The 21,712-nt window shown below is 47.3% G+C and overlaps 1 protein-coding gene across 1 annotated transcript in view; it reads left to right on the forward strand.

The window, feature by feature from the left end:
* The window catches only part of TBCA (tubulin folding cofactor A), a 354,401-nt gene extending 333,411 nt beyond the window's left edge, over positions 1-20,990 (forward strand). The window contains exon 4 of the mRNA XM_078675218.1: positions 20,693-20,990. Coding sequence (XP_078531344.1) covers positions 20,693-20,773 — 81 coding nt within the window. The 3' untranslated portion in view covers positions 20,774-20,990. The remainder of the gene's footprint in view (positions 1-20,692) is intronic.
* The last annotated feature ends 722 nt before the right edge of the window (positions 20,991-21,712 follow it).

Raw genomic sequence — 21,712 nt, forward strand, 5'->3', positions numbered from 1 at the left:
CGTAATAGATAGCGGAAATGACTTTTTTTGGATTATGCCCGCCCCTCTGGAGTTGGACGCAAAGCCCACGTGTGCCACCATAGAGTATCCCCACCTATGCATTGCTTTGCCTACATTGCCTGAATCTCTCCCCTTGCCTGCTACTCTGCCTACCCCCTGTCCTTTGTGCCCTTTGACTAAGCACTCCTTCTCCCCTTGTTGGGTAGAGATCCAAGGGAGCCACTCACACGTGAGGTATGGTATGGCACCCTTTGCCAAAGCACTCCCTCTCCCCTTTTTGGGGAAGGATCCAGTATGTAGGCCTTGGAGTCTCAGAGACCTCTCTGAGAGAGTCCACTGCGTAAAGGGAGCCTCTCGCAATAGAGATAGGAAAGGGATACCACTTCCCATGGCTTCACAGCTTACTGGACTTTGGACGTTGCCTTGACTCGTCTACCGGTTTGTGTCCCCGTCACCCTTCCCCTCTTCTCCCCATGCTGTGACACTCACCCTCCCCTCCCCTCCTCTTTCCCACCTTCATTATCTGTCTATTTCCCCTACTCCAACCCCCCTGAATTTCTCACCTTGCCTTCTTTTCCCCTTACGTATTTGTGCTTATTGTTTATCTCAACCTTACAAGTAACTATGTTGCCATGCTCTAAGAACTGTGTAACCTTTGTAACGATGTAACCTGTAACTATGATCTGATGCTCATGTAAAGCGCTCTGATACCTCCGGGTCTAGCCAGCGCTATATAAAACTTTTAAAATAAATAAATACATTGCCTATTAGGGGAGTTTCCTGGAGCAATACAATATCCGGAAAGAGTCTCTTATTATATTGCAACACCACGCTTCTCTTAATTTTGTCCCCCGGCCTGTTAACATTCCAACTTAAGATTTTAACTTCTTTGTTTCACTAAGTACCCATTGACATGCATGTTAAGCGTGGCAATTTTCTTTGCAAATAGGGACTGTACCATCGAGATAACGCAAAAATAAGAAACATGAATAAAACCAACCTCCCGCCCTGCTTCCCTGCACTCTGGGCTCAGAACTGCCCATGGTTAAGAAAAATGCAGAGTGCCTGTCGCCCAACAACATGACTAAAAGAAGAACGTGGGGGGAAGACTAAGTGCCCCACCAACCCCCTTTCCTACCATTATAGATTATAGGTGCATTATAAAATAGAGAGCCAAATCAAAGGATAATAAATAATTCAGTACTCCAGTGCACAGTCAGGCATCTTCAGTTGCAAGGAGCTGCCAGTGGAGTCCAGCCCACAAGGAAAAAAGGTATCTAGGAACCACCAACAGTCATCCGAATAGAGTACACCTTCCATTTACCGGTTGTTGGGGTTTCTTTCCGGTGATGGTCTCCAGCTGTCCAGCCAGTTAGATGCCACCTCTGGCATGTCAAAGAATCGGGTTTCCCCATCAACCTCAACATGTAAACGTGCAGGGAAGAGCATGGCGTATTTAAGACCTTTATCCCGCAACCGTCGCTTCACATCCAGGAATGAGCGTCGTCGCATTTGCACTGCTCGAGTGAAGTCTGGGAAGAAGGTAAGTTCTGAGTTGTCGAGCTGGACCGGGGGAGCGACCCTGGCGGCTTGGAGAATAGTGTCCCCGTCTCTATAGTTTAGCAACCTGGCCAGGATCGGGCGAGGTGGGGCACCCGGCCTTGGACGGCTTCCGGGCACTCTGTGCGCTCTTTCAACCACACACCGCTTGGACAGTCCCTTCGGTTGTAGTTTTGTCGTGATTAGGTTTTCAATAAACAGGTCCACGGCGGGACCCTCCGATTTCTCTGGCACACCAAGGACGTGGATGTTGTTACGTCGTAAGCGCCCCTCGTAGTCGTCCAGCTTTTCTTCTGCGAATCTACGGAAGGCTTGGAGCTCTTTAACATTGGTCTTCAGTTGCGAAGTGTCTTCCACAAGACTGGCGGTGGTGAGTTCCAGCTGTTTGACCTTTTCCCTGTTCTTGGTGAGGTCCTCCCTGATCAGTGTCCTCTCAGTAGATAGGGCGTCAATAGATGTGCGAACCCCGGTTATCGCTGCCATTAAGTCTTTCATTGTGGGTTCGGGGGGGGGGGGGGGTCCTGCTCTGCACCGCTGAGTTGTTTGTCGCCTGCTCCCTTACGGTCGGGTAAGTCCGCCCTCGGACAAGTGTAGCAATCCAGCCTGCTCTATTGGGACGTCTTCGCGCCTTTTGCGTTGGACATGGTGAGTGTTGTGTTCATGCGTCAGGCCCACGACGTGCTGGTTAAGGAGTACACTGGGCCAGAATTCCGGGCTCATAGAAGAGTTTTGCACAGGACCATGAACAAATAGTCCCTTGAGGAGAGGCACACAGCCCACAAATTAAGCACTTCAAGCAGGCTCTCGTGACGATCTGTTCCCCCTCCGTGAATCGTGAAGGACTCCCCCTCTTCGGACATCAGGACGGCGTTGCAAACCACTGGAGTTGGCCTCACCGATTGCGAATAACACAAGAGCCAGTGCCACTCCCCTCGGTGTATATCGGCTGCTGCAGCACAGATCGAGGAGCCAAAGGAGTGACAGGAGGGGAGCGAAGGGGGGGCAGGTGCAGGGGACCTCCAGCGGGCAACACCAGCGAAGAGTAGGGGGCACCTGACCTGGCAGCACGAGTGCAGGCTACACTAGGAGTTTCTCATGGCATGGACAAGGAGCTGCCCTCTTTCCTGGGGGGAGCACAGGACACTAGAATCCTCTGGCCAGGACACTAGAATCCTCTGGCCAGGGGCCCCTCACTTGTTGCACATCACTGTCCCGGGCCGATGCAAGGGTGGCCCGCCGGTCCCCTGGAGCCCAGTTACAGCTGTTGTGGCCACTCCGGGTGTCAGTCTGCGCAGTTTGGGGGTCCCAGGCAGTGTACACCCCGACCTCAGCTCCACGTGTGCTCACTATCGCAGGATTGCTAGAGCCGGTAGCGCACTGCTAATGGCCGCCCAGAGCTTCCCGGTCCGATGGCAGGGACCCGGCCCCACCTCCCTAGATCCGCTCCAAGCTGCAGCCTCCTCACCAGAGCGTGGGACCACAGTGCCTGGACTCGCGGGGGTGTGCAGAGGTGATTTCCTAGACTCGTGGTGTGTCTGTGACCCCCCCCCCCCCCCCCCAGGATGGGGGCGGGAGGCACGCCAGCACCCTCGATGTCTGCGACGGCAGACGCAACCACTCGAGGCCCGTCTTTTCCTCGCCGCAGACCCCGATGTGCTGATGGAAGATTACTTCGGCTCCCGGGGTCCGATTTTTATCAGGGCTGCAGCGTTGGGCACCGCTCCTCTTCCGGTGTCCAGTTTAGCACCTTGAGGACGAATTAGTGTGGCGGATGGATGTGGTAGGTGAGGAGGGCTCCGGAGAAGCCCTAGTAAGTGTCCATGCAAGTGGGCCGCGTAGCCAAGCCCCCGTGGCTGAACTACTTGCACACATCTCACTCGTATGCAAAACAAATCCGTCATGAAAGGACCCACATAAAAACCTCCTCCACAATTTTTAAGTTAAGCAAAAAGCTGAAAATCCTGCTCTTCGTGTAGTCTAATTTACCTTCTGGAATACCCCTACTACTTCCATAGTCGAGACTAGAATCATAGCTGCTCAACGCCAGCATATCGTACTGGGTGATTGTGCTCTTCACAAATGCACATAAAGAATTCCCTTGGCAAAATGGCAACCACCTCTCACCAGGCTAATTTGGTGGAAAGTGATATTAAGTAGAAAAGATTCAATCAGCTTGAGCCATCCAGGAAGCTGGCAGTGAGCCTTTGCTGCTGAAATAGTCGAGCATCTGCAAAGATGCTCCCTGGCCACAGACCGGCCTGGGAGCCACCTTGCTCTTGGTGACCGTCCTGCACTCGCCAGAAGCGGTCGCTCCTATCGCTGTTCCCTGACCCGACCCAGAAACTGGTATCGTTAAGATATTGCTCCAGACTGCTACTTGCCGAATTCTGATTTATTAACGCTCCGCCCGCATTACTGCAGATTCAATTTGTGCCCGCTCTGCTCACGCTACAGCTGCTCGCATTACCGCTGATTTGATATTGATTGAATTTGGGTCCCGCTCTGCTCGCACTACTGCTGCTTAACTTTATGCGTGTCTGATCGAATGAAGTAGCGCTCTGCTCGCACTACTGCCACTTTCTCGTGTGCTAGAGTGCTGTTTAATTTCCGTAGCACTACACAGGAGTTTGGATCACTTCAGAGCGCTATACTGCCACAGTGCACATTAATTCACCAATCAACTGCGTTTTCTGCCTTTAAACTGTGTTATTGATTTTGGGTTGATTGTGCTGGCGCCATTGCCCTTTCCCTAGCCTAACTCAGGTTGTGCTCTAATCTGTTTGTGTTGGCTCGCAGCCATTTTGTTGTTTGTTGTTTAACCCCAAGCCCGGTTCCCCACCACGATCCCGCCTCCCAGCTGCCCCGCCCTCGCCCCTCCCCTCTCCTCCATCCACTTATGACAGATGCCTTCCCGCGCAGCGTTCACGCGCAGCGGTCACGCCGAAGGTGCGCCAAAGGTAAGCCCGTCTGCGCCTGGACCGCGCCCAGCGCCTGTCCCCCTGGTCCCCCTGGTCCCCGCAATTCCCAACCCACTAAAACCACATATAATGCCGCAACTCTCCACGCCCTCAACCCCGAACGCACACCACAATGCTGCCAAGCCACCCCAGGACGTACACACGGCCCATTCGCCTGCCTCTCCTGCAAGTTCTACTGCTTCAGGACCCTCACCAAACCCACTCCCTCCACACACAACTCCGACTCCAACCGCCTGAAGTGCATCCTGCTTAACACCCGCTCGGTCCACAAACACGCCACTGAACTCTAGGACCTACTCGACACTGCGTCACCGGACATCGCCTTCCTCACAGAAACATGGATGAACACATAATCAGCACCCGACATCGCCATAGCCATACCAGACGCTTACAAGATTACCTGAAAAGACCGCACCAATCAAACAGGAGGAGGCATCGCCATCATCCACAGGAACACCATCAAAATCACGACCAGCTCCGACGATAATCTTGCAACCGCCGAACATCTCCACTTCCAGATCCACACCGACCCCAGGACCACACTTAGAGGCACCCTCATCTACAGGCCTCCAGGCACCCGCACTCAATTCTGCAATGACATCACAGACTTCATCAGCCCACATGCCCTCGCCTCCGAGAACTACATTCTTTTAGGAGACCTCAACTACCACCTTGAAAACAAACATGACAGCAACACCACCACCCTTCTAGACAACCTGACCAACCTCGGACTCAAACAACTTGTTGACACCCCCACCCATGCTGCCGGACACGCACTCAACCCTATCTTCACTTCCAGCAAGCATATCACCTGCGATCGCACCACAGCTCTCCATTGGACGGACCACAGCTGTGTTCACTTCAGCTACAAAACCACCCTGAACCACAACCGCCCACAACCTATCCCTCGAAGAAACTGGAACAAAATCACCTCCGACCAACTCCTCACATCACTCAACCAAAACCCTCCCACCCTCTCACTGGACCCAAACCAAGCGGCCACCAATCTCAAACAATGGATCACCCTCTGTGCGGACGAATTAGCACCCCTGAAAAAGCACCAGATCAAATCAGCCAACAAAAAGGCTCCCTGGTTCAACGATGACCTTAAAAAATCCAAGAAGCTATGCCGCACCCTGGAGAAAACATGGAGAAAAAACCCAACCACCGGCAACATGGCCACCCTCAAGGCAGCCACCTGCAAACACCACCAACTGATTCGATCCGCCAAAAAATCAGCATTCAAGGATCGTCTCGACAACAACTCTCACAACAGCAAGGAACTCTTCAACATCGTCAAAGAATTCACCAACCCCACCGCAGCATCAAACGACATCACTCCCTCCCAAGACCTTTGCGATGCGCTATCCTCCTTCTTCCACAACAAAATAGCCGACATCCACAACAGCTTCGAGAATACCCCCAGCGATCAGCCCTCCCCACCCCCCTCAGATCCTACTCCGCCAACTAACATCCTCAGCAATTGGAACCCAATCACCACTGAGGATACCACCCGCCTAATGAACTCAATCCATTCCGGCTCGCCAACCGACCCCTGCCCCCACTACATCTTCAACAAAGCTGACTCCATCATCGCACCCCATCTCCGTGACGTCATCAACTGCTCGTTCAACTCTGCCACCTTTCCAAGTAGCTGCAAACACACCGAACTCAGCGCCCTCCTGAAGAAACCCACAGCAGACCCCTCGGAACTCAAAAACTACCGACCCATATCCCTCCTCCCATTCCCGGCCAAAGTCATTGAGAAAGCTGTCAATAGCCAACTCGCCGCATTCCTTGAATGCAACAACTCCCTCGATCCATCTCAATCTGGGTTTCGAGCCAAACACAGCACCGAAACCGCCCTCATCGCAGCGACTGACGACATCCGAACACTACTCGACAACGGAGAAACTGTGGCCCTCATTCTACTCGACCTCTCCGCCGCTTTCGACACAGTCTGCCACATCACCCTTATACAACGCCTCAGCAACATCGGCATACAAGGAAAAGCCCTGGACTGGATCATCTCATTCCTCGCTGGGAGAACCCAAAGAGTTCGACTTCCCCCATTCATCTCAAAGGCCACTGAAGTCATCTGTGGCGTACCACAAGGATCTTCACTCAGTCCCACCCTCTTCAACGTTTACATGAGTCCTCTCGCCTCCATCGCGCGTCAACACAACCTCAACATCATCTCTAACGCCGACGACACCCAGTTAATCCTGTCCCTCACCAAAGACCCCAAAACAGCCAAAACCAATCTTCACGAAGGCATGAAAGAAGTAGCCGAATGGATGAAACATAGCCGCCTAAAACTCAACTCAGACAAAACCGAGGTGCTCATCCTAGGATCTTCCCCCTCTGCCTGGGACGACTCTTGGTGGCCCTCCGCACTGGGCACAGCACCCACTCCCACAGACCATGCACGTAACCTTGGCTTCATCCTAGACTCCTCTCTCTCGATGTCCAGACAAGTCAACGCAGTCTCATCCTCCTGCTTCAACGTACTTCGCATTCTCAAAAAGATCTTCCGCTGGATCCCCCTCGAGACAAGAAAGACTGTCACCCACGCACTGGTCACGAGTCGACTGGATTATGGAAACACCCTCTATGCCGGAATCACAGCAAAATTACAGAAAAAACTCCAACGCATCCAAAACGCATCAGCGAGACTCATATTAGACGTCCCTCGCCAAGATCACATATCCGGACACTTAAAAGACCTCCACTGGCTTCCCATCAACAAAAGAATTACTTTCCGCCTTCTCACCCACGCACACAAAGCCCTCTACAATCTAGAACCCGAATGCCTCAACACTCGACTGTCATTCTACAAACCCACCCGCCAACTAAGATCGTCCAATCAAGCCCTCGCCGCAGTCCCGCGCATCCGAAGATCCACCATGGGTGGCAGATCATTCTCATTCCTTGCTGCCAAGACCTGGAACTCACTCCCCGCTCACCTCCGCCTTACTCAAAACCACATCTCCTTCAGAAAAGAACTTAAAACATGGCTATTCGACAAATAACGATCCCCTCCCCAAGCGCCTTGAGACCCTCTGGGTGAGTAGTGCGCTATACAAATGCTCGAACTTGAACTCTTAGCTACCAATGTCTGGATTACTAAACTACTGTGTCCGGCATATTACCTCTCGGCGGTCTTAAGTTAAAGGCAGATGAAGTGCCACCAGTTTGACCAATTGGTCAGGTCTTGCGCATTAGCATCATTGTTGAAGCAATAGTTGAAGTAATCGATGTTCGAGGCATGTGGGCTGCTGAATTCATATCTGTGCATAGATCGCCGCCTAGTGTTGGGTCCGGATGATTGCATGTTGTTGTCCTGGAAGAGTCTTCGAAGTATCACGAGATAGGTGGCTCCTCCCTAGGACTACAGTGCGCATGGGCATCCTCTCCATCCTCAGATTGTTTTTTCCGCCATTGGGTTCGGATGTATCTTTCTTTACTCGAAGTTCGGAATCGAAACTACTCTTTCTAGAGGCCAAAAGGCCTCCGCTATCGTCTGTATTGTCTCTTATCGGTGCCGACAAACTTCTTTACCAACCTATACTACTTGGGACGTCGAATCGGGCCGTGGGCATTCTCGACGCCACGCGACCACTCGTCGATGGAACGGAGCCCATTCAAGAGATGCCCTCAATGTAACTCCAAATACCCACATATCGATAAACACCCTGTATGTAACAAGTGTTAATCTCCAGAACATGATGAATCTGACTGCCTAGCCTGTGCCCAGTTTCGTTCAAAAAAGACACTTCGAACTCGACGGGCAGCTAGACTCACCATGCAGAGACACGCGCCAGAGCCAGACAATATCTTCGGTGATGGAGACGATCTTGTCGAGGCAGAAGAATATGAAGAACAGTCGGATCAAGGATCGGAGCACGACTCCGACTACTACATCAACGAGGAAGAAGACATTGTCGAGGTAGGGGACGACGAGCAAGGAATTGGAGCCGTAGAGGACGACTCCAGTGACTAAACGGGCCCGACCGTAACTACGGCGGCCTATACGTCCACCTCCATGGTTCAACAGGCTCAGGTCGAGGCATCGCCACAAGGCCTTAGCCAAGATCTCGAAAGACATTCTACAGCCCCGCAATACAGCCCGGCTAAGAATATTACTAAAGAGCCGTCGAATCAACAAGCTCCAGGATTGGTGATATCGAAACCAAAGGTGGTAGAACAGAAAACAAAACCGAAACTGATCGACTACACGGTCTTCGGACCGCATTACGTCCATCCATCGGAGTCGAGACCGAAAAAGCTTGTAGACAACACAGTCTTCGGTCCGAACTATGTTGAACCATCGGCGTCGAACATAAAGGTCATCAAGCCGAAAAGCACCGCCACGGTACCTGCGCCAAAACAAAAGGGCGTCGAACCGAAAACGTCGGCGCCGAGTGCTGACAAAAACACACAAGGTACTCGATCCAAAGAAGGTTGTCGAACCCATGCAAAAGGCAGACAAAACAATTGCTATCCAAAAGGAAAGCATCGAGCCGAAGAAAATCGAACCGAAAAAGAGAATCGAACCTACATCAAAGGGTGTCGATCCAGAACCAACGGTTCCAAAATCAGCACAAGTACAAAAAGTAGTACTCGACGCAAAAAAGACTGTCGACAGACCTTCGGCACCAAAGAAACTGGCACTACAAAAATAAACCGTAGTACCACAAAAGACACTCCGACCGATTAAATTTGGACTCCCACCTACCTCAAAGTCAAAGGCGGTCGAGCCAAAAGCCAGCGTCGAACCAAAGCTAATAAAACAAAAGACTTTGGCAAAACCACAAAAGACTGCTGAACAGGAAGTCTTATATCCAGACCCTGAATCAGTTGAACAATCAAAACTATATATTGATCCTAACTCTGGCAAACTCACTATCTACAAGAGGAAAATTAGGCCAGAAACTGACAGGGACACCTACACTATTCCATTTAAAAAGAAAAGGGACTGTTCTACCTCACCTATTCTTTTTGAGCCTATTCAGCCACATAGGCCACACACATATTCATGTACACCCACACACTCAGATGAGGAAGTGGATGAGGAATATGATCAAGAATACAACTATCCAGTGGATGCTGACCCAGACAGTCGCACACAGCCATGGGTTGACCCAACACAACAAGGTGATTTGCAACCCATCCCTGATACACCTGCATACCCTGCTAGGCCTTCTCCTACAGAAGAAACAGCTGCTTTTAATTCATTAATAGAAAGAGCAGCCAGCCATCACAATGTGGACATGCATGCAGATCATGTAGAGGAAGATTTCCTCTTTGACACTTTTGCAACATCAGAAAGGACAGTTAAAACACTGCCTTTGTTAAAAGGGGTACTTAAACATGCAGGGTACAATTTTAAGGATACCACTAGGGCCAGGGTCATTAACCCAAGGATAGAAAGGAAATACAGGCCAGCGCCAGTAGACCCTACATACATTAAGGGACAACTGCCTCTAGATTCTTTGGTGGTAGCGAATGCACGTAAACGTGCAAACTCTCAGACAACTGGGGAAGCTGCACCCCCCCTGACAAAGAATCAAAGATTTTTGAGGCATCGGGGAAAAGGGTAGCCGCACAGGCAGCTAATATATGGAGAATATCAAACACGCAAGCCCTGTTAGCCAGGTATGACAGGGCACACTATGATACCTTAGAAACGCTTTTACAGCATCTACCTGACGCTTACAAAGAACAATCTGAACAACTAATACAGGAGGGAAAGCTAATCACAAACGCTTCCATTAAATGTGCCTTAGATGTGGCGGATCCAGCTGCCAGATCTATTAACCTAGTGTTATGATCAGGAGACATGCGTGGCTACGCATTTCTGGTTTTAAGAACGAAGTTCAGTCCACTTTGTTAAACCAGCCCGTTAATCCTGACTTCTTGTTTGGTCCAGATGTTGATACAATACTGGACAAAATGAAAAAAGACACTGAGACGGCTAAGTCAATGGGAGCCCTACATTCACAACAACATAGAGGCTCCTTTCGTCGCTCAGGCTACAGGGGGGCTGCAAGAGGCAACTCATCACAGCAGACCACAAACTATAAAGGAAACACACAAACCACCTACAATAAAAACAATAGAGGTGGATACCGCAGCAATAATACCAAAGGCAGAGGACGAGGGAACAAAACCACCAGATCCTCTGCAAATACAAAATAGTGACTCCTTAGCGCTACCCCCAGACCACATAACACCGGTCTGGGGACGTTTACAACAATTCCTACCAGTCTGGACAAACATCACTACAGACAAGTGGGTAAGGCAAATTATCCAAAATGGCTATTGCCTAGAGCTAACCTCCGCACCACCCAACATACCTCCAAAACACCGGCCTATGTCCGCAGAACACCTCGACTTATTGCAACAAGAAGTTATCAGCATGCTGCAAAAAGGGGCCATAGAACTAGTACCATTAGAACATCAAGGTACAGGAGTATATTTGCTATACTTCCTCATCCCCAAAAAGGACGGGTCTCTCAGACCAATATTGGACCTCAGGCCCCTAAATCAATACATCTTATCAAAGCATTTTCATATGCTCACTCTACAACAAGTATTACCACTGTTGCGGCAAGGAGACTTCCTCGCAACCTTGGACCGCAGACGCATATTTCCATATCCCGATACATCCTGCTCACAGGAAGTATCTGAGGTTTACGCTACTAAATCAACATTACCAATTCAAAGTGCTTCCATTTGGAGTAACAACAGCTCCAAGAGTGTTCACAAAATGCCTAGCGACAGTAGCTGCACATTGAAGGAGACAACAGATTCACGTCTATCCGTACCTGGACGACTGGCTTATACAAGCAAAGTCAGCCCAGCAGTGTGCCAGCCACATGTCAAAAACAATTCACCTACTGCACAGCCTAGGCTTCACCCTAAACTACCAAAAATCTCACCTTCAGCCATCCCATGTACAGCAGTACCTAGGAGCAACAGTGAATACCTTGACAGCAAAAGCATACCCAAACGCTGCAAGAATAAACAGTATGCAGCTACTAATCCAAAAGTTCAAGTTCCAACACTCGCTCTCTGCCCCAGTGTTTATGCAACTCATAGGCATGATGGCCTTGTGCATCTTCATAGTCCCTCACGCCAGACTACACATGCGCCCGCTACAAGAGTGCTTCGCACGGCAGTGGAACCAGGCTCAAGGACATTTGAAAGACCTAGTGTTGGTGACCAGTCGTGCATACAACTCTCTGCATTGGTGGAACCCACAAAACCTTTGCAAGGGACGACTGTTCCAGGAGCCTGTACCACAAATCGTGCTGACAACGGACGCATCTCTCATAGGAAGGGGAGCCCATGTCCTTCAGTACACAGTGCAGGGCTTATGGACAGCACAACAAAAGAAAATGCACATCAACTTGCTGGAAATGATGGCAATTTTTCTGGCAATGAAAGCGTTCAAAGTACATTTATGCAACAAAGCTGTGTTGATCAGGACGGACAACATGACAGGAATGTACTACATACAGAAACAGGGAGGAACATACTCCCCACAGCTATCACATCTAGCACAAAGCATGTGGAAGTGGGCCATCCAAAGAAACATTTTTCTCATGGCGGAACACCTCCCAGGCAAACACAACCAAGTAGCGGATCTGCTCAGCAGACACAGCCAACAGCTGCACGAGTGGGAGATTCATCCCACGGTGCTCCAACCATACTTCCAACAGTGGGGACAACCAGAGATAGACCTGTTCGCCACAAAGGAAAACGCAAAATGCCGGTACTTTGCCGCCAGGTTTCCACATCCGCAGTCGCAGGGCAATGCGATATGGATGAACTGGTCAGGCAGATTTGCATACACTTTTCCCCCAGCACCGTTACTACCGCTAGTGGCACGCAAACTACGCCAGCATTCACTGACACTAATCCTGGTTGCTCCAACATGGGCGAGGCCACCATGGTACACAACGTTCCTAGAACTTTCCGTGGTACCTCATCAAAGACTGGGGCTAACGCCCACTCTACTCACTCAGAGCCATGGAAACATACAACACCCAGATCCGCAACAGCTGAACCTTGCAATCTGGCTCCTGAAGTCTTAGAGTTTGGGTACCTAAACTTACCTCCTGACTGTATGAACATTATCAAGGAGGCAAGGAAACCTACAACCAGAGCTTGTTATGCCGCAAAATGGAAGCGTTTTGTCATTTACTGCAATAACAATGACGTAAACCCACTAGATGCTTCAACGCAAAATATCATTTGCTATCTTTTGCCCCTACATCGTTGCAATCTAGCTTATTCATCTATAAGAATACACTTGGCTACCATTGCAGCTTATCTTCAAAACAGGCAGCATCTTTCGCTATTCAGAGTACCTGCGATTAAGGCATTCATGGAGGGACTCAAAAGAATAATCCCCCCCCAAAACACCCACCTTCACCTGTCTGGAACCTTAACATCGTTTTAACCAGACTAATGGGACCACCATTTGAACCATTGCATTCCTGCGAATTACAATTTTTAACATGGAAAGTGGCATTCCTAGTGGCAATTACTTCACTTAGAAGAGTTAGTGAGCTACATACCCTAACTATTCAAGAGCCATTCATCCAAAGACATGCCAATAGGGTAGTTCTTAGAACAAACCCTAAGTTCATGCCCAAGGTGGTATCCCAGTTTCATATCAATCAAACAATAAAACTGCCAGTGTTCTTTCCAAATCCACAGTCAGTACCTGGAAGGGCTCTACACACACTAGATGTCAAAAGAGCACTTCTATACAACATTGATAGAACTAAGGATTTTCGAAAATCTAAACAGTTGTTTGTTGCCTTCTCACCACAACACAAGGGCAACCCCATTTCAAAATCTGGGTTAGCCAGATGGATAGTTAAGTGCATCCAAATATGTTATCTCAAAGCAAAACGCACTTTAACAGTTCCCCCAAGGGCGCATTCTACACGCAAGCTTGGGGCATCCATGGCTTTCCTAGGAAATATTCCTCTAGAGGAAATATGTAGAGCAGCCACATGGTCTACCATTCATACATTCACAAAACACTATTGTGTAGATGTACATTCCAAGCAGCTGTAGGACAGGCTGTTGTAAAAACTCTTTTTCAGACTGCTGCAGCTGGCACAGGTAGCCACCGCTAAGGGAGAAACTGCTATACATTCTATGCACAGATATGAATTCAGCAGCCCACATGCCTCGAACGGAATATGCTACTTACCAGTATGCATCTGTTCTTGGCATGTAGGGCTGCTGACATTCATAATAATCATCTCAATCTTCACTCACAAATTAGTTCTGTGGTGTCTTCCTGCTTTTTTGTACTTCGTACTATCCGCTCTGTGTCCCGTTTCTTCTCTCCTTCCGCTCTCAGATTAATCATGTCCGCTCTGGTTGTTTCCCGGCTGGACTATGCTAATGCCCTTTACAACGGCATCCCGGCCTATAGTCTGCAGAAGCTCCAGCTGGTTCAAAACCAGGCGGCCAGATTGATCTATGGTCTTCCCCATTCTCACCACTCTACCCCCCTGCTGAAAGCATTACATTGGCTGCCTGTTAAGGAGCGATCTCTTTTTAAGACTGGATGCATGGTCTTCCAGGCACGTCAAGGGACTGCCCCTGCCTTTATTTCTTCTTTACTTAAAGAATACACCCCTGTTCGCGAGCTGCGCTCATCCACTCAATCACTTCTACATGTTCCCCGATACAGACGCAAGAAATGGGGTGGTTCCAATTTCTCTGTTCTGGCACCTTCCTTCTGGAATTCCCTCCCTGATCATCTGCGTCTGGCTACACATTACTCTGTTTTTCGAAAACATCTTAAGACTTTTCTTTTTACCCAAGCTTTCCCAATGTAACTTCCTCTCCTTTCCCTGTTACCCCCTCAGTTCTGGTGTGTGTTACTGCTAATTTTGCCTCCATAGCGCCAAAAAACCGCATGGTGAATGATGCGCTCAATAAATATTTTAAATTCAAATTCAAACAACTCCCCATCTAGCCAGGCCTCTTCAGAAGAATTTGATCCCATTTTGGTTAAATACTTTTCTTTAAAATTCTAAATGCACATGAAAAAATGCAATTGCATAAACCATATATGCAGGTTAGCATTGAGTAATATGCTATTTATTACCATTGATGAGAGAGAACAGCATGAGGCGTTGACTCTAGTGATTCTCAGCACTTCTCCACACTCAACAACGGAAATAGCATGTTAAATTCTGTAATTAGTTATAAATGTATATAATTGACATGTTTGAGGGGTTTTTTTTCCCGAAAAATGAATCTGTATAAAACCCCATATTTCATGGGGGACTTAAAATATTTTTGCTTTCAACCATTTTTTTTTTCTTTAAGGTCTTGCTTTATCCAAAACCTTTTGATTTTACTAAAATTATATGCATGATGTACTTACTTATAGGAGATTTCAGACCGTTTTCGGTTATTGTCGTTCTCACTTTTCTTCTGCACACAACATGAGCAACGGGTCAGCCCACTTCAGCAACTGGCTAACTTCAGTGTGAGTGATGGGATTCTGCTCTTTCACTAGAAGTACAGCTGCAGACACATTAGTTCCCTTTGTCCCCTGGGACTGTATGACAATGTGCTTTGAGTCCCAAAAATATTTTTGATTCAACTTTTTTATTTTTTATTTTGGTAAGGATGCAGCAGCTCCTCCAACAATGTTTTGCAAAACTAAAACAAAACACACATTGACAAAGCCAGAAGGCTGCCAGCCAGTGCCAGCCCAATTGTCTTTGCCTGTGCTTATTTTGAGTATGCACCCAATGCAGTTTTGGACAAGACTGTGTTGGTATTTATGGTTTCCTGTTTTCTCTCTTCTGCACAATACATAGGGCATGAATACAGAACTGCAAAGAGTTCCCAACCACTGATAAAGTGCATCTCCATTGCCTCTCATGATCTGAAAGTGACCATTATTGCCCCAGAAGTGTTATGCTTCTGGATACTGTACTGCGGTTTCGAATGTCTAATATGCTTCACATTCCTCAATAGTCTCCATGGTATTCCCAGTCTAAACGAAAATGTGTAATCTTAAAACCAACTTAAAACCTGGATATTCGACAAGTAATTCCCCACCCTTCCTCAAGCGCCTTGAGACCCTCTGGGTATGTAGCGCGCTATATAAATTATTTGAATTGAATTGAATTGAATAATCAATTCTGTTATATCATTGCCCGTCCATGAATGCAAGTGAGTGTGCGTGGTTTTCCTTAAGATCTGCCTTGCTTGAATTCTGATGTGTTTTTATTTTAGGATACCTTCCTCTTTCTCTCCTGCTTTTACACTCATGATCTGATCTTTGACAATAATTTCAAGCTAGCTTTGGTTGCCAAAACCTGGCCCTTAGTAGATGCAAACCCAGTTTTACTTGAAATAAAAGCTTTAGGACACAGTACCTTTGTTAGAAATCAAACACATAAACAAGCAGGAGGGGTTCTCACCATTATTATGACAGATCAACTTTTCATTCTCCGTATCAGAACGTGAATCGTTACTCGTCACATGTAACAGTCACCCAGCTGCTTGTACTATTTCCTGCAAATTTACATATCCTTGTCAGATTATAACACATCATTTGCTCAAGCCTTTCTTAATACCATCATACTGGATTATCCTACTTTATGCTGTCTAGAAGACTTCCATATTTGGTATGATACGACTGACTTCCAGAGAACTGCCTGCCAGTTTAGAGGTGTTTCACCTGCAACAGTATTACTCAGGGCACACCTATAAAGTTGAGCATACGCTAAAACCTGTTCTGGCAAGGTGCTCTATATATCACTGATCAATAAAGACAAATGTAATTGGCTATTTTCTAACCCATTTGAGATCATACCCGTTGTTAGATCTTCAACAAAAATGCATCAACTAAACCCAGTAGTGACTGGAAAGATATGCTACTTCTAAACTGAATAAAATATTGACCATCACTACATCCGATTGCATTACATATCTCAAATTAGTCATTTCTGTCATAGATGGCCGGCTCATTGCTGCCTTTGGTTCACTGATTTTTCTAAACATCTGCTGCTGCCAGATAAGCGGAGGAACCTCCGGTTGGGCAGAAAATTGGTATGGACGAATACGTGACCATCAGGTCCAGGTGGACCATTCAGTCTGCGTGCGTAACACATCTTGAAGGTGGTGGATCCCTTCCATTTTGAAGTGGTGGTACACCAGTCACTTGTTGAACTCGCATATGTTCATTACGGGTCTCTGTCCCGTCGGCCTTGTCTACATGGAAAAGGTTGCTTAGGAAGCCATGCAGATGGGGGGTGGCGGGGCAAATAGCTCCTTTTTCGAGCAGGGAGGTAACCTCTGCATACACTAAATCCACCTCATGACGTAAGAACTGAAGTGGTGTGGGGTGTGTAGTCTGAAGTGGGGACCCGTAGAATTCTATACCGAACCCCTGAACCGTCTGCAGGACCCACGCATTGCTTGTGATTGTCATCCAAACTTGGAAAAAATTCACCAGACGGCCCCCGACTTTTATAAGGGAAGAAGGGTGAACACTTACCAGAAGTGGAGGCAGCGGTGAATTCGTTATGTCATCTTCCTCTGAATTGCCGGCCACGGGTTGGATAGAAGTTTCCAAAACAGGCTTGAGCTTGGTATTGGCCGTGCCTGGAGCCTTGCCTTCTAGGAGGATACTGGGAAAAGGACTGTCCGGCCCAGTGGCCCCTGCGGAAAACCTGGGAGGAGAAACCCTCTTTATATAGGAGTGAGTTTTGTCCATTGATGTGAATTTATTAACAATTTCCAAGCTCCTTTATAAAGGCCTCATCAAATAGTCCCCCTTGCGCCACTGCTCCCCCTCAGAGTCCGCCAGGTCTTCACGTTTCGGGTCAACTTTTATTAGAAAGGAATGTCCCTGCTCCGTGGAGAGCACATATTTAGTGTTGCATATGAGGGCAATTGCGTGCTGTACCCACCACAAGAGGACCTCCAGGGAGATGAGATAGTGAAAATATGGCATCCTCAGCCATATCTAGGATCTTAGTCAATGGACCGGCATTGTCCATGAGTTTATCCTGGCACGCCCGCCATGACCTATCAATGCCCTTTCTGGTATCTTTACTGAATTTGGCTTAGAAGGTAGCCAATCTGGGATCCAGTGCAGTGGTCAGGACAACCTTCCCATCTAACAGTGGGCGAGGTCATTTGGCCTTGAAGCAATGACTGGCTTCTTTCCCTAATGGGGCTTCAATTCTTCATGCCCCGTAATTCCTTGGAGGACTGGGGCCAAAGACGGGGGGCGTGAGAGAGGGGTGCCAAGGCAGAGAAGGACCTGCATCATCATTTGTGTCCCTGTGGGCATAGTCATCCCTGGGGTGCTGGGAGGATGCCCGTCTGTAGACCCTTTGGCTGGATCTGGGGGTCCTCAGGTGGAGGAGAGGTCTGGATTTGAGTCTGAAATGCCTGCCTGAGGTGCGCAAAGGTGTCATGATCCACCCCGCCTCTCCGGTACATTTGGCCCGGTCAGTATCTGCAGGTCGGGATGGTGGGAGGGGTTTAGGGGCAGTGTGGTCTTGCAGTATAGATCTTTTTGCACACTCACACAAAATTTGCTGCGACCAGCGCTGCTCCATAGGCGCCGTGACTTCCTCCACCACTCGATATAATAATGCATTTACTGCATCATAATAATCTGTGTTCCACTGGAGGGCAGCCAAGAGGTACCCACCATACTGGACATCACTGACCTCTTCTATGCCACTGGTCAGGGAAGCAAACAATCCCAGGTAAAAGGGCAGTTGAAGTGCTTAAGGAATTTGCTTATGTGCAGCGCTACTGGAGTGCGCCTAGGACCAGGATCAGCGCGAAGCACTGTAGAATTTTGTGCTGGGGGTCCAGCGAATCAATAATAGGCAAAGCCACAGGTCTACAGGAGTCTAAGCCCTAGGGACACCACCCCCCTGGTATTAGACTTTAGAAGATTGGTGAAAATAGTCTTCTGGGAGCGTGTCCCCGCGAGGCCGGTGCAGTCTCCTACTGCAGACCGTTTAGGGTGGTGTATAAGAAAATCCAGTCACTACCGACACTTGCAATGAAAGGGCGTCACAATACCAAATTCTTTCATGCTGTATGCCTGTACAGACCCCCTATAGAAGGGGTGTCACTCTTCAGTGGCAGCAGAGTCGCAGGCAGTGGGCGCAGGATTCTGGCTCCTGTCTGACAAGAATTCCAAAATCGCGTGACACCAACCATAGAGAAATAGCACTACCAAAGGTCACTTAGCTCAGGGAGGACCTCTCCGCACTCTGTAGACCAGGGATAATAGTATCTGGTTGCGTATAAGTTCAAAAGCTGACCCACAACCTTGGCTGAAAACACTCACATATATTAAATAGTTAAACACTAAAAAGAATAACGGGAACAGAAAACAATGCGACTTATTTGGCTTCGAGCAGCGAAGAAAGACGCACTAAGGACTATGAAGTGGATGCTGCCTCAGGATTGGCCCGTTGTGAACTGTTCGACCGATACACAGAGCAAAGTAGTTTTAGTGGGAATACGTTAATGAATATACAAGTTAATACGTTAGGACTCTGCCTTCTCCCTAAAAACAGGCTTTAGAGTTGTGATTATGTCTAATGTAATGTATCTTCTGGCTTCGTGAAAAGCCGTTTAATAAATTCAGTAATTTTGTGGTTTCCTTTGCCTCTTTGTTTGAATGCAACTGTCAAACAATGTTCAGAGCTTGTAAATGATAATGTGGCAATATTTGCCCAATAGTTGTATAGCAACTTACCCCCAGTAAGATTTTTGGGGAGTTTTAATGAGAATCGTTATCCCGAGATGAAGTTGTCTTTAGTGATATTTTATTGGTATGCGTTCTCATATAACACATGTTAAAATGTTATTTTCTTTTCCTGCTACCTTATGATTACCAACTGTACTTAAATAGTATTCAGTTCACCATACATCCGTACATATTTATAGAACCCTAACCTTGTAAAAATATACTTGCTGTATATAATTAAAAGGAATGGAGCTGCACCGAAATTTTTAAGAATGTCTTGAACTTGACCTTCTCTTGATTTTGGTAGCAAATGTGATGACATACGGTGCTGAACTGGAAGCGCAATCTGTTGCAAACTGCTGAAACAGAATCTCTTGTCAGAAAGTGCTTTACATAGCTTGAGCACGGGATAAGGAATGCAATGCTGTGCCAATGTTCTGAAAGGGCAGTACTCAAATAAGAACATCAGCAGCCATGTAAATTGCCTCAGAACAGTGCTCAAACAATACTAGCCTAGATCCAAATTATTTGTAGACCTTGGAAAAGGTTTTGCCTTAAGACTTGCAATGATCCTTGGAAAAGTTGAACGGCTAATCTGTGCACATTAGATTAATCACAAGGCTTTTTTTGTAGTCTCAGCTCGCTTTAAGATAGACATCAATGGGTAATTTATGAAAGTATTTCTTTATACTGCTGACCCAGTAGCATAGAGTTGCTTTTGCCCTTGTGAAAAAGTAAGAGCTAGCCATACCCCTATGTCCCCTATGTCAGAGTATCCTGAGCCAGTTGGGAGTAAGAACGGCTAATCCACCTTAAGGTAGAAGCTCTTGAGCTTCCAGCTCTTTTACATTACAAGACACTAGGGTGTATCACAGGTTAGAATGAAACCTGCCTTCTGTTAAGTTGGGATGGTACTGCCATATTTGCACCAGTTATCCTAATTTTAAAGACTGCCCAAAATAACCCAACCAGTTTGTTTGCAGAATACAGAATGCAAAGGGTGAAATATGTGTCACAGATCAAGTCCAGGTTGTAGTTCCACATATTTACAAAGCCCAACAGCTGATACTTTGGTGTTCATCTGGGTGACATCAATTGTATCTTCTTTGTATGTATGTAGCTCTCATGAGTATTACTTTATTACATTCAGAAGTACTTGGTTCCTGTGACAATACTGACGAGATGAGACAGTCTTATTGCATTTTTCCCACTGCGATTTCTCTGTTTCCTCTGACAAAGGGTCAAAGATTATGACTTTATAATTGCCTTATTTAGCTTACACTCAATATATGAATTATTATAAGTCTTAGCAAAGTGGATCATTTGTTCTTTATGAAATTAATATTGACTTTTAAAATTTTCCTCATTTCAGGAGAATGAAAAGGAGTTGGATGAAGCAGAGGAATACAATGATGCACGTGTGGTCTTGGAGTCAGTGAAGTTAGAAGCATAATATTTACCAGTATGTGATGTTTTTATACATCAACATAGTGATCATTCCACTTTGTTTTAAGAAATTCTGAGCACTGCTGAAGTATATTGCCTTGCATTTGAATGTGCTTACTCAATGAGATTCCACTTCTGCTGTGTTACAAATAGTTGAATTCCAGCCAGAATGATTGTGTAAATCACTATACATTGAAAACGTAATAAATGTTTTGCCTCATACACATGTAAGGCTCTGTGTATTACTTTCTTTGCTAAATGTTTAAATGTGACTGTTGATGTTTTGCCTCCTGAAACTATTGGTCACTATTATCAAAATAAACAGTGTGCTAACGTTAACAGGTTTAATTTCAAAATCTAAAAAGTGGCACACATCACCCACCTTTTGAATTTTATGCAAAAGTAAGAGGTTGCCTCTGATATTTAATTATACACCAAATTAAATTGACTGTTCAATTCTTTTTAGGTCTCGCCTGTCAATGCGCATTGAGCGGAGCGAGACTATAGGGGCTTAAACAGAGTTTAACTAGACTGGCGATTTGATGCTGTGCCCGTGCGCTTTTAGGTCAATGCGCAAGCGCATTGAGCTAAAATGCGCGTGCACATCATCAAATCGCCAGCCATCTGTTCCCCAGCTTGGCGCCTCTGCTCCTGCTCTCTCCTGGCTGCTCCTCCCCTAATTATTCACGGCCGGCCGGCCGTACTTTCACTTTCACGGCCGGCAGGCCGTGACTCGTTTTATTTTTTTTTTGCTTGTTGTGAGACTAGAAACGCTTTGTCGTCTATAGTGTCTTCTGTGGAAACCAGAGACCTGAGCTGCTAGGTTGTTCTCTTGAGCACCGTGTGTGTGTGTTTCCCCTGCTGCTGCCCCATTTTGCCCATCAAAATATGAGCTTTAAGGATGCTTGTCACTTGTATTGACCTTTATTTATTTAAAGTTCCAGAT

Source organism: Lissotriton helveticus, chromosome 2_1, assembly GCF_964261635.1.
Source record: "Lissotriton helveticus chromosome 2_1, aLisHel1.1, whole genome shotgun sequence".
NCBI classification, from domain to species: Eukaryota; Metazoa; Chordata; class Amphibia; order Caudata; family Salamandridae; genus Lissotriton; species Lissotriton helveticus.